This window comes from Marmota flaviventris, chromosome 6 (genome assembly GCF_047511675.1).
Source record: "Marmota flaviventris isolate mMarFla1 chromosome 6, mMarFla1.hap1, whole genome shotgun sequence".
NCBI lineage: Eukaryota > Metazoa > Chordata > Mammalia > Rodentia > Sciuridae > Marmota > Marmota flaviventris.
Genome location: NC_092503.1, coordinates 42,149,222 through 42,162,925, shown reverse-complemented (window position 1 = coordinate 42,162,925; position 13,704 = coordinate 42,149,222). Strand labels below are relative to the sequence as shown.

General features: G+C 34.8%; 1 protein-coding gene across 1 annotated transcript in view; it reads right to left on the bottom strand.

The window, feature by feature from the left end:
* Positions 1-13,477, bottom strand: part of Tbc1d32 (TBC1 domain family member 32) — a 178,816-nt gene extending 165,339 nt beyond the window's left edge. The window contains exons 1-3 of the mRNA XM_027953067.2: positions 13,175-13,477; positions 12,923-13,080; positions 788-949 (exon numbers count right to left, since the gene is read on the bottom strand). Of these exons, the coding sequence (XP_027808868.2) occupies positions 788-949; positions 12,923-13,077 (317 nt within the window). The 5' untranslated portion in view covers positions 13,078-13,080; positions 13,175-13,477. The remainder of the gene's footprint in view (positions 1-787; positions 950-12,922; positions 13,081-13,174) is intronic.
* Between the last annotated feature and the right edge of the window lie 227 nt (positions 13,478-13,704).

The following is a 13,704-nucleotide window of genomic DNA, read 5'->3' as shown; positions in this document are numbered from 1 at the left end:
TACCTCATTGGTGACCAAAGTTCCAACACCATTGGGGAACACACTACATCTAAACCACAATAATCCATACAGAAAACTGATTATTCCGGCAAAAGATACTTCATTAATTCCTTCAACAAATACCAATTAAGCACCTAGAATGTATCAGTAATTTTCTAAGCATTAGGTTATAGAAACAAAAGATAAAATTATCTTTGTAAAGCTTGGATTAAGAAGCACATTTAATCCTTCATAAAACAGTGTGACAAAAGAGCTAAAAGGAAAATTAAGGAAAGTGAGAGAGAAAGAAAGTAACAGGAAAAATACTGACTTAAGCACAGAGGTGAACAAAGAGCTCCAAAAAGAAGACTAAGACCCCAAAAATGTGAAGGAGCGAGTCATACAAATATTTAGGGAAAGGCAATCTAGATAACAGAAGCAGCAAGAGTTCAAATTGCTGAGGGATGGCCTAGTTCGCTTGCTAAGAAACAGCAAGATGAGATAGCTGGTGCAGTAAGAGGGGACACATGGTAACATATAAGGAAGACAGGGAGAAGGCTGATGGTGGTTCTGGTTGCCTACAGAAATACCTCTGCATTTTACTCTGAAGAAAATGGGAAGCTTGTGGAGAGTTCTGAATGAGACAGTTTCACACAATGATTCACTGTTTTAAAGCATCATTTTGGCTGCTAAGAGGTGCTATGTGGGAAACAGATTTTTGGGCGGGGATAGAGATGGGTTAGTAATGCTATCTCAAAGCCCAGTTGAAAGAAAAGTTACTTTAAAATATTACCAGGGGCATACTCACTCTTTAGAGTCGTGAATTCTTCTAGTAACATGCTGTACAAGAGTGTCATAGCCAGATTCTTCACTCTGATTCTGATCTGATATGCATTTTTCCATTTCTTCTTCAATCATAGACCCCAAAGTGTTGCATATGTGCTGTCTAAGGTATTTCACAAATTCATAGCTGAAAGAAATATTTAAAAAATAAATTTGGTAAAGAAGTTCAATTATTAATAACATCCAGAAAAAAAAAAGTTAGTACAGAAAAGTCTATAACATATACAGATTTCTTACCTTAAAATAGAATTAAATTGATCATTCATTATAAATCATTCAGCTTATCTAGAATTTTGTTTTGCTTTGTTTTTTTCTGAGATACTTAGCAAAGATCATCATTTAAAAATGACCTTGGGTCTGCAATCTGTATATGGGGTAAAAATGGGAGTTCATAATCCGCTTGAATCAAATGTATGAAATATGATAAGTCAAGAGCTTTGTAATGTTTTGAACAACTAATAATAAAAAAATTAAAAAATAAACTTTAGTTTCTCCTTTCTTAAATAAAAATAAAAAAATAAAAATGACCTTGGGGAGGGAAGCTAATGTCACAGAAGGAGAAGCAAATCTTAGAGGCATCCCAAACCTTAGTGGGTTTAGAGTCTCCTCATTTCTTCGTTATGCTCTTATGTCTGACATGTGATGTTGAAAAGAAGGTAATGCAGTTGTTGGATAATTATTCAGGCTGATAAAAACTTAACTAAGAAACAGGAATTATGAAAGAATAAATAGGAAAAAGTTATGTTCCCATCACTAAAACAGAAAGTTTTTGTGTATATTTTTAAAGTAGTAATTGAATTAAATACCACCTAAAAAGTTCTTATCTATTTTTATAGAGAGAAGTATCCCACATAATTCAATATACTGGATATTTTTCTTCATATAGTTAGGCTGATGTTAATATTAAAATTAGTTTGTAAATTCAAACAATCTAGAAAATATGAGAAAATAAAGTTCTACAAAGAATTATTTTATGAAACATTTACTAAAAGTAAAGGACAATAATTATGATTAACATATTTAGAAATGTTAACATTTCTACAGCCTCTCAAATGACAAAACTAATTTTGAATGAGTCAATTTTGTAAATGTCACTATCCACAAGACATGTAATTGAATAAGGGCGTCATATATGTGTAGTTAAGAAGATCAAGGAGATCCTGAATAATTTACTTCCTACATTCATGAGCCCTTTATGGTATTCACCATATAGTTTTCAGTCCACTATTTATTAAATGACTGATGCCTATAAAGAACAGCCACCTTAGCAAAATAGCAAAAGGATTTCATCTTCCACGCTGTTTCTGATTGAGATTCTCTATTTTACTCAGATCTGATTACCCCTAAACACATTGCTGCTTCCTGGAACCCCCATGACAGCCTCAGTACTGTAAGTGGCAGGCCTGTAAGAGACACTCCAGGCCTTAATAATAAAGTAGAGATACTTGACATGAAGCTATGTGGTATTATAGTAAAAGTACAGGCTCAGAGTCAAAAAGGCCTGAGCACCAGGTCCAGCTCTAGCACAAGCCAAATATATCATCCTACCTACCCACTCACAAACCACCTTCTCTCCAATTTACATATTTCTGTTATTTATGCCATCATTATATAAACAGACAACTGTATATAAAGTCTCAGTTTTAACAACAGTCTTCTCCATTGCATCTTAATATCTAATTAGTTAGCAAGTTCTATAATCCTATAAATTCTTCCTCTTATTCTTCTCTTTCTCTTCTTACCATAATCATCCAAAAGGCTTGTTAAAACCCAGATTGCTGGCTGGGTCCCACTCTCAGAACTGTTGATTCAGTAGAAATAGGATGGGGCAAATTACCAGCTGATGCTGAGGCTGATGCTGATGATCCACCTTAAGAACCATCTATCCAGGGGGCTGGGGATGTAGCTCAGTTGGTAGAGTGCTTGCCTCACATGCACAAGGCCCTGGTTTCAATCCCCAGTATCATTAAAAAAAAAAAAAAAGAAAGAAAGAAAACCACCTATCCAGACAGATGCTATATTCAAATAGCTTATGAAAGATCTTAAAGTTCTTGGAATGTCAATCAGAAAATTCCTACTAAAGGAAATAGTACTGATGCAAACATTGGGAAATGTTAGTTGTATTATATTTAAAATATGTAGGATTATTTTATAATCCTCTATATTAACTGATAATTTTTTTCAATTAATAGACCAGTATCAATCCCAATATTTTAGAGCAAAGGTATTCTGTTGGAGTTTTAGGAATCACATAGTAACAGTTTTTAATTTCATCTTACCTGCTATTAGGGGCTGTATAGATTATATATCCTCTTTAGGCTTCATTTTTTTTCTTTTACAAAATGAAAAGCATCTATTTTGGAAACTACTATAAAAGATTCTAGATTATATATGCTCTGCATCTAACAAAGGGCCTCACTTAAGTTTAACAAACAATAAGCAGTAGCTATTATTACTCTCATATTATTTAAGATACATTTTGCAATGATATAAAATCCCTCTTGAGACCCCAATTTATCAAAACAGGTTTATGTCGCATTCACCATCACACATGTCCAACCCTCCCTATTGTCTATCTCAATATCTTTGTTAACACTCACCTTCACCAGTGTTTTACTACCACTCCTCCTTCAGTAGGATCATCTTCTACAACCTAAAATGCTATCTCCTCACAAAGCCTTTGTTTACCAAAACCTAATTTTTTTTTTTTTGCCCTCAAGCCCAAAAGTACTCTGTCCCTCTCTATTTAGAACTCAGAAAATAGTTTGTCTTATATGTACTTATATGATCTGCTTTATTCTTAGCTTGGCTTTGGCCCCATAAATTCAGGGCTTTTTTTTTTAATTAACAACTAATAACTACAAATTTATAGTACTAAAATAGTATAGTATGCTGTTTTAATAAGTATATAATGTGTGCTGATCAAAACAGAGTACTTACATGAACACCAACTTTTATATTCTTTATATATTTGACAGTAGGATAAATCCACTTGTTTGTGTATATTTTACACATAGTAGAAACTTTATACTTAAATTCAAATAAAGCATTTGGGACAACTCCAACCAGAGAACAAATGAAATGTAGCTTTTGAAGCACCTTTTTAAAAATCCCCTGTACCCCTTGATGGGCAGAATCACAGCCTCTGGGACAGCAGTCCCCTATGTTTCTCCTTTGCTAGCAAAGCAATAAAACGTCTTCCTTTTTCTCAAAACTGTGTCCTCATTATTGAATTAGCATCAAGGACAAGGATAGAGCTTTAGGGAATAAATTGGTGACTCAAATGGGACCTGAGAACAGCCCCAACTCTGGCTTTTTTGGGCAGGTCTGCTTGTCCAAGCAACCCCCTTCAAAGCTAAGGATGCAAGGTGGCCAGTGAACTTGTTGAGAGCCACTGCTGGTGAGTTAAGAGACAGATGAGTTTGCCTCGGATCAAACCAAAGGAGCTATTCCTATGAGTAAAAGGAGAGACTGAGGGACAGTCCCAGCAACTGCCAAAGCTCTTTTTCCTTCAGGAAACTCCTGCCTTCTCTTCCTGAAGAGTAGAGGTTGCTCCATCTTGATCCACTTTAAGAAAAAGGAAACTGAATGCAGTAAGTCACAACACCCTTGGCCATCTAGACAATCCCTGCCCTAAGAATGCCTTGTCCAGTTACCCACCAACTGCTACCACAGACCTCTAGACTGCCTTGATGTTAAATACCCATAAGTGTCTGTGCACACCCCATCTGATAGAGAGTGAGTTTGGGGGAACTGACCCAAAGTCTTTGTTCTCTATCAGCAGAAAGCATCTTGGAAATGTCATTGTCCATTTTTCTGTAGAAATGAAATGTAGAAACTGACAGTAGGGAAATGTAACAGTGGTCCACTTTAAGCTTTGAATATAGACCTTACTGCTGTACTACTGCAATTTATTTTTTAAATAGACATGTATCTTTCTCTTCCTCTTTCTCTCCCTCTCCCTAATCTCCTCCAGTCACTAGTCTTGGAAGGGGACAGGATTATCCTTCTTCCCCATAGTAGGCAGAATAATTTGTCTTTGAGCAGACACCCACCCCTGGAAGGAAGAAATTCAGACTTTGGGGATACCACCAAAAGATCTAAGAAATGACAATCTTCCAAATTAACAAGTGAATTACAATTCTGGACAGAGAACACCTGGAATGTAGCCTCACATCCCTTCTTTCAAACCACCCTAATCCTTCCCCTGATAGGCAGAATCTAAACCTCTGGGACAACAGTGCCCTGTGATTCTCCTTTGCAAAGCAATAAGACTTCTTTTTCCCTTTTCTAAAAGGAAGGAAGGAAGGGAGGGAGGGAGGGAGGGAGGGAGGGAGGGAGGGAGGGAAAGGAAAAAATAAATTTTTTTAAAAAAAAAAGAAGAAAGAAATATAGCTTTTGGAAGAGTTTATCTTTCCATTTCCTATATCAGTGGCTATCAGACTGGACTTGCTCATTCTCTCAAAACATTTCAATAGTTAGTTCCATATTCATGTAATGTCTTTTAATAAATTCCACATAATATTATGCTATATTTATATGTCCATATAAAGAGCCTTTTATTCTTTCTATATTCCCCTCTGTAAGAAAAAAAAAATGAACAGAGAGAGGTAGGGAGGAGGAATAAAAAGAAAATATAGAGCAAAAATAAACCTCCTCTTTCCAGCTATTCACCACATTTCTGGTACTAACAACCTTTTTTTAGAATCCTAAATTGACATCAAGAATGCTGTCTAATTAATGTCTCCACGTTCTGCACCCAGGCCCACTCACTCAATCAGATCCATCCAGTCACGGACACTTGTTAACATTTCCTACACATCCCTTGTTTTTATCACTTCTCCTTTTTTTTCTATCAATCAGCGTAAAATCACATTATCTCATGCAGAGATGACTACAGCAGCCTTCTTGCTTATTTTTTCACTTTTACTCTTTCCTCTCTGACATTCATCCTAAACACCAAAGTCATAATGGTCTTCAAAAATCACTCATTTGCCAGGAGTATTGGCACATACCTATAATCCCAGTGATTCAGTACACTGAGGTAGGAGGATGAGAAAATTCAAGGCTAGCCTCAGCAACTTAGTGAGATCTTAAGCAACTACGTGAGACTCTGTCTCAAAAATTAAAAAATTAAAATTAATAAGAGGACTTGGGAGGTGACTCAGTAATTAAGCAACCCTAGGTTCAATCCCCAGTACCAAAAAAAAAACTACTGATTTCACTATTTCACTCAAAGTTACAGCTATTTTACTCATATCAATACCTCATACCATGTCATGTTACATAATATCTCAATAAGTATTTGCTGAATTTAAAATTAATTATTGACTGCCTGTGTTTTTCATGGTAAAATACAAATTCTCTTGCTTGGAATGAGACACCTAATTAATCAAATCCCTTTATCAGGGCATGTCCACTTAAATGAGGCTACATTCAATATTCTCAAGAAACTACCAACCATGTTATTTACATTTAAGAAAGTGAGAAACTAACTTGTAAGTGACTGATATGCTAACCTGTGCTAGGCGGTTTATTATTATTATTTTATTTACCAAATGATAGGTAAAATAAATGTGGACACAGATTCCAAAACTTTGAGAACTCTGCCAAATTCAGGAGCTACTAATTCATTCATTTATTGTAATACCCATGTTATTCACATAACTCTATACTCCCTCAAGTTTTAAAAATTCCAGAAATGTCCAACTCATTCTAATGACAACTTATTTTCTTATTTCTGAATGTCTAATTATAAGCCAAACCTTTGCACATTCTACACAAAACTTGAAATTTACATGTCAAGAAATGGGATTTAAAAATACAGCTTTCAAGAGAATATATTCTATATTTTGTAACATTTGACAGTGCCTATCCTTCCTCCACAGCTGGCTCTAAGATAGAGTTAGCAGATGTAAATCATGAGATCTGAAAAGCAAAATAGGTGTATGTTCACCACAACCCTCCTTTCATGACCAGGAATTCTGAAGCAAGAATCAGAATATTTGACATTTCTTTAAAATGTTATTAAAAATGAGAAAAAAATCCTAGAATACATAATCATTTCAGCCCAACCACTGTGATCCTACATCCAGCCTGTTAACACTGGGAAAAGGAAAGGTGAATGTAAGAAAATAGAAGACTGGAACTACCTAGCAACCACCTTGACCACCTCTACCCAAAGTTAATCAAACACACCAGTTTTCTTCTCTGAGATATTCAGCAGCAAGTTAAAGATGGAACTAACCTGAATTATGTCTCTGAAATTGAAGGAAGTGTCTCTCTAAAAATTAATTCTACAGACCTGTGGAAAGGCAGAATTATCCTATTCCTTAATTTTATCAGCCCCATCTCTGTGACAAAAATCAAGCAATTAAGAGAAATATTTAACTGAGAAAAATAATTTCTATGTATACTTTGTTATACATCCCAACCAGTAGACAATACAAATGATATTTTTATAATTGAGGCCAGGAAGACATATAACAAGACCATTAATAAAATTAATAATTTATAAAATTTATAAAAAACTTAATAAGAGAATATCACTCTAAAATAAGATACATCAAAAACAAATCACCACCACTTAACTTCAGGTGTAAATAGCAAATATACTAGAAATATTTTTCATCTACTCTTTGAGAACTTGAATAGCTAAATGCTTTTTTTTCTAATAATATTTTCCAGAAGATATTCCAAGTGCTTAAAAGTTTTGGTTCATCTTCAATTTAAATGAATCCAAACACCTCAAAGTTAAATCTTGCCTTAGGACGTTATAGCTCCTTTCCAAAGAATCTTCTAAAAACTAAAATTCCAGGGATGTAAGATCCTTTACCATACAAGGACTACTAGGTTGCCTGGGCTTTTATGAATGCTCTACTGACATCAATCACTGGAAAACTATGAAAGCCTTCAATCCTAAATTCATTAAAAGAGAGAGTTCTTCAAGTGGGCCATTTTATTCTTTGGGTTCCCAAGATTCCAAATTTTCATCCAACAATTTATCTTGTGTTGGTTTTTTTATTGTCCAAATTCACAGTAATATCCCACAAGATCCTAGAAATACTGCTATTCTATTATGGTGACCAGGATAGAATACCATTGCAATGAGACTGAGAGAAATAGTACTGAAAAATTAGGTGCTTTGTGTGTATTGTAATCCTGATACTATCAATGTTATCTGCTGGCTCTTATGAAGTCCACATCTAATCCAAAAAATCAAAGGTAACTACAAATTTTTTAATCAAATATTCCCACTGCATCATCTTAAGAAATTGTTCGGGAAGTAGAAAAATATTCTATTTATTTTGTATGAAAATAAAGCCCTGAATGACTGAAAGAGACTTTCAAAAGATCCCTATATTTATTCCAGGGATTGGAAACACAGATGTTAGAGAAAGTAGACAGGTAAAGAAAAACAAGCTATACACAAGAGAAAAAGAAAGGAGACCATGATGAACCAAATAAGACACGGAGCAACTCAAGGGAAACATTCGACATGGCTCAGCCACTTGTCTTAAAAAATATGTCAATTGTTAATTTTTCAATGTTTTTTAAAAAGCCAGAAAAACTGGTTAAATTTTTCTCCTAATTTCTAAATATTGCTTTTACTCTTATTTTTCAAGCTAGCCAAAAAAAAGAAAAAAAAAACACATATCAACTGACTGAATATGGCCTGAAACATGCCAGTTAGACCTTCCAATACCCTCACTCAAAAAGCATTACGAAACCCTGACCGCTAAAAATAATGGTCAATCTCCTCTGTTTAAATTTCCTGTTTAGGAAATATAAACTGATCTCAAAAATCTACATCACGTTTAATAAAATATTTTAGAATATCCTTATGAGGCTTAATTGGTATAAATTCTGCTACAATTCAGCCCCTTTTCTTTCAGACATTTCTGTGTTAACATTTTCAGACATAACACAATCTAATTGTGCTAGAAAGCACAGGACTATAAATACAATGAATAAACAAGTTTCTATACTTGTAATATATATTTATTATAATAATAAATACATTATTATACTTCTAGAAATCTCTAAATCAATTTTACCTCAGGTTTAAGTTCCAAAATGTATACTGACCAATCTTGCAAACTTAGGTAAAATATATGATCTTGCTAAACTATAGTCACAATACTTAGTGATAATGACAATTCTAATGTAAAAACATCTGTTTACTACGTAGAGTTCTCTTATACCTTGACATTTTTTCTTACCCAATATATTAAAAATGTTTTATTAACCTTGTCACTTTAAAAGTAATTTAATGAGAAAAAAAATAAAATTGGGATTTCTAAGACACTATTGATAAATCAATGCAAAATATGTTTTTCTAAATATTCTTCAAGGCCTGGGAGTAGCAGAAGGCCCTGAGTCGAATCCACAGTATAAAAAAAAAAGAAAAAGAAAAAAAATCCTCAAACAGGGACTCTTAAACCTATGAGGACAGTTATTTGCTAATAAGAAAAGATATGTGGATGTCACAGAAAAAGCTCAATTAAAATACACAGCAATGTACATGGTCATTTTCACGAATGGTAAATATGAAATCTTTCATATTTATCTAGGAAAGGATCACCAAGTTGGGTAAAATAACATTCAATTTTCCATTCTTTCTTCTTTAACCTTATTAATGTAGATTTGTCCATGATGAATTTCTGACATGTTCAGAAAATAGATATTAAAATATGCGGATACAGAGATCACTATTAAACATAAGATCATAAATCATCTAATTAGTACAAGGTTGTTTCATGAATCACTCTTCTAGCTGTTTAAACAAGAAAAGTGTATTTCAAACAGCTATAAAAAATTATCACTAATGATGTTTTAAAAAGGTGTTTTATTAGTGAAAGATGTGAATTACAATGCTGATATTGGGAATGCTTATAATATATTATATTTTGGAATCATAGGATTAGAAGACAAACTTAATCTTATGTATAATCAGGATACCAAAGACGATATAATAGAAGGAATGAGTATTTCACATCTCCTACAACATTTTAGGCACAAGTTTCTGATTCATGATAGTTACTAGAAATGCATTAACTATAGAAGCACACATATAATCCTTGATAATTTCTCTACATAGGTATGTAATTTAAAGTATAAAGGGTTTTTTGAAGTTATCACTTAAGCACAATAAAGTTCATTAATTAAAAAGTTGCTGACAAATTTTCCTGTAAAACAAAGAAAAAAAGCACAATTCAATAAATATGATTGTATTCCTCCCAAATCAAATCAAAAATTATATCAGATGAGAAGGCTACAAAAGTAATCCTCTGCATTAGGGACTATTAGAATCATTAGAGTGTGTAGGTATTTTTAAAAACAACAAAGCACCATTATTCTCAATGAAGTGCAAATTAACTATGCTCTAACTCTGTACTCTCAATCCTGATTGAATATTAGAAATATCTAGAGGGTGTTTGTTTTTTCTTTAAAAAAAAAAAAAAAAAAAGTCCAGGCTCTTCCACTCCCCTTTTCTTGCCAAGACCCCAAGGGGATTTTGATTCATTTGTGATAATGCTCAAGTGTCAGTGTTGTTTTGTTTTGTTTTAAGTGGCCCCCAGCTGATTCTGGTGCATCCAGATTTAAAACCAGTGCTGTTTGTTTTTTAGGGGGCCAGTCTGAGTGTAAAAATTGACACAACACATACATACACAAAGAAAAAAGTGCACTCACTTTTTTTCCCCCTCCCACAGATCTCAAATACTTGCTGCCATTTTTAAAAGAAAAGAAGAAAAGTTTGGATTTTTTAAAGAATGTGTATTGTTCAAGTAGGAAAAAAATACAGAAAGCAGAGCTAGGTTAGCAGTCCCCTGAGACAAATCCTAACTAGGGCTGCACTAGTTTCTCCCCAAATTACTGCATTTTTCCCACTTTGTTATACTACCTGAAATTACATTATTTGTTGACCCAATTGACTTTAAAACAATCTGATTACAAAAATACTAAGAGCCCAGAAATTTCAGCTTCCCCTATAAGCCTATTTAATAAGATTATTTTTCTTGCTAATAATAAGACATCACATGGACTTAAGAAATCAATATTCTAATAGTGGAGATGGAAAGAAAAATTCTGACATATGACCTGGAAAATAAGATATACCTTGACTCAAGAACATTAAGCATTCAAGTAGACTTAGGTTTGTGAAAAGAAAAATGGAAATACAAGCCCCTGGAATAACTGATCTACAAGATGCCATCCAATTCTGAGATTGTAAGATTCTACAATGAGGTCAAGGGCATCATCCTCTGTTCTTTGCCTGCATAAGAGACTTCCTTCCTCCTAAGACACAGATCTCAGGCCAACACCATTAACACATTCTGATTTTTACTATCTTTTCTTTTAATATCACAATCTACTTTTAAGTTTGTAAATTTTACTTTTAAAACTACAAACAAGCTATAATTTAGAGTCTGCCTGGATCTTTTCAGGCATGCCACAAATAAATCCCTTAACTATTAACTGTTTCATTCAGAAAGTATTTATTTAATCTAACAAATTGTTGAAGAAGAGTAAATTACAAAAGTCATTAGACCTCTTAGAGCACCTGCAATGATTCAATTCTAACTTGAAAAAAACATTTTAAAATTGATACAGCTAAAGCAATATGTAAAGGAAAGTGTGTAGCCTTAAATGTTTACACTAAAAAAAGAACAAAACTACAAATTAATGAGCTAAGGATTCATTGCAATAAAAGGTTAAAAGATTTCTCAAGAAAAAAAAACGAAGAGCTAAAATTAGGAAAGCAAAAAATAAACACATGAGAGGAGAGGGAAGCTGGCTCTTTGAGAAGACTACAAAATTAATAAACCTCTACTATGCATGACAAATCAAGAGCAAAGGAGGAAAGGCACCAATGAAAAACAATTAAAAGGGGAATTAACTACATATACTGGAAATATTAAAAGGTAACATCATTATGGATGAAAACCTTCATGTACATGAGCTTGAATATCTATTGATATGAACAAATTTCAATAATATCATCCTAGAAAAGACTTAGTAAAACATGGATTTTTAAAACAAATACATGTGAGTTCAAAACCAGAAATAAACCCAAAATTTAATGCCTGACGTGCATTTGTGTGAGGTAAACTATCATTACATTAACTTACAAACATTAATAACCCAACTTGTATTTGAGAGGGTTCCAATTTTTCTACATCCCATTGTCTACATAATAAATCAAGAGATAACCAATTAAAGCTGAGGGAAGCTGAGGCAGGAGGATCACAAATGCATGGCCAGCTTGGGCAATTTAGCAAGACCCTGTCTCAAAAGAAAAAAGAAAAAAATGGGCTAAGGATGTAATTGAGTGGTAGAACACTTGTCTAGCATGCATGCGACCCTGGGTTCAATCCCCAGCACTGCCAAATAATACTTATAACAACAACAACAAAGGCACTTGGAGGCAGATTTTTAAATTGAGAGGTTTAACGGAAATTATATGAGAGAAAACACAAATCTCTAAAAATGTTCAAGATCTTAAAATCTTTTCAGTTTTTAAAAGTCCTTCAAGACCTACAGCAAATGCACAAATTTTGTCTACTGCTTCCAAAGGCAGAGCTCTCTACCTCTTCAATGGCATTTTTAATCCTGACATGCACCACAGCCATTTCCATGTGTGCCCTCCTCTTTCTATATCAGAGAAAGCTACCTTCCATCAGTAAGTATTCCCTTGCAGTGCTCAGAGTGGTTAATATCAAAGCACTGGAATAACAGATCAGCAAGGTAAAAGGATCTCGGGGATCACTGCTTTTAAGTATAGTGACAAAAACTTGAAATAGAACTGTTCTTAAAAGAATAAAGATAATTTTTAATTAATGTTACGGTGTGGCTCAGGAGAGAAAATGAAAAATTAGGATATGTTGGTTGTGGCATTCAAAACATAAAGGAGGAAGAGGTTTTAGGAAATTAGTAAAGAAGAAATGACAAATTCGGCAACCGGTCAAATAAAAACTGGGACTCCAAGTAACTACTTTAACAATTATAATCAAATGAATATTCTTTCACTATTTATCGTAACCTTTTCCGGGTCAATCAATGGTTTATTTACTTAAAAACTTAAAAGCAATTTTTTTACTTGTGAAAATTTTCATCAGTTTCCTCCAGACGTAAGAGGATTTTCTCGGCGCACTCCAGGGAGGGCGCGCCCGCGATTTTCTCCTTGACGCTCTGGAACAACTGCCTCAGCATCGCCTGCAGCATGGCCTCGTCCTCGCTGGAGAAGTAGGCCATCCTCTGTAGGAATCAAACGTCCATTGCCATTACTCCGGGTTCAAGCAAACACATGCATGGCGCACGCGCGCCCCCACCCAATCCCGGCCTAGCGCACCGTCGTTGCCTAGGAGACCGCGGGGAGCGCGTGGGGGTGGTCTCTCCACCAGGCGTTGTCCCGGACGAGTCACCTTACTCTGCAGAGGCTGGGGTTTGCGGGGCCCTCAGACTCTCGTCGTGGCTAGGCTTCAGTACCAGCGGAGCTCAGCCTCCCCCAACGAACAGCAGCAAAGACACGCAAGCAGGCTCTCTCACTGGAGGGCCTGACGGAGGAACGCCAGCGCTGCGCGTGACGTCAGGTCGTTGACGTAGCTTCCTTGGTGAGGGGTTTACCTGAAGACTGAAAGGGCGCATAGAGAATGAAGGGTTCTTTGGGGCTGCGCGTCTTCTCAGTAAGCTGGTCTTAGCGGCGAGAGGAAATAGAGTAGAAGACCTTTTGGTCGGTGAAAGAAAAATAATAGAAGTGAAACTGAAAGTTGCCTGGAAATTTTAGGTCGAAAAGGGAATGAATGGTGTTGAAATGTTGCTGTGCAGTTTTATTACAGCACCTAAAACCTGTTGAGCTCCTCCCTCTTACGAAAGTACCTG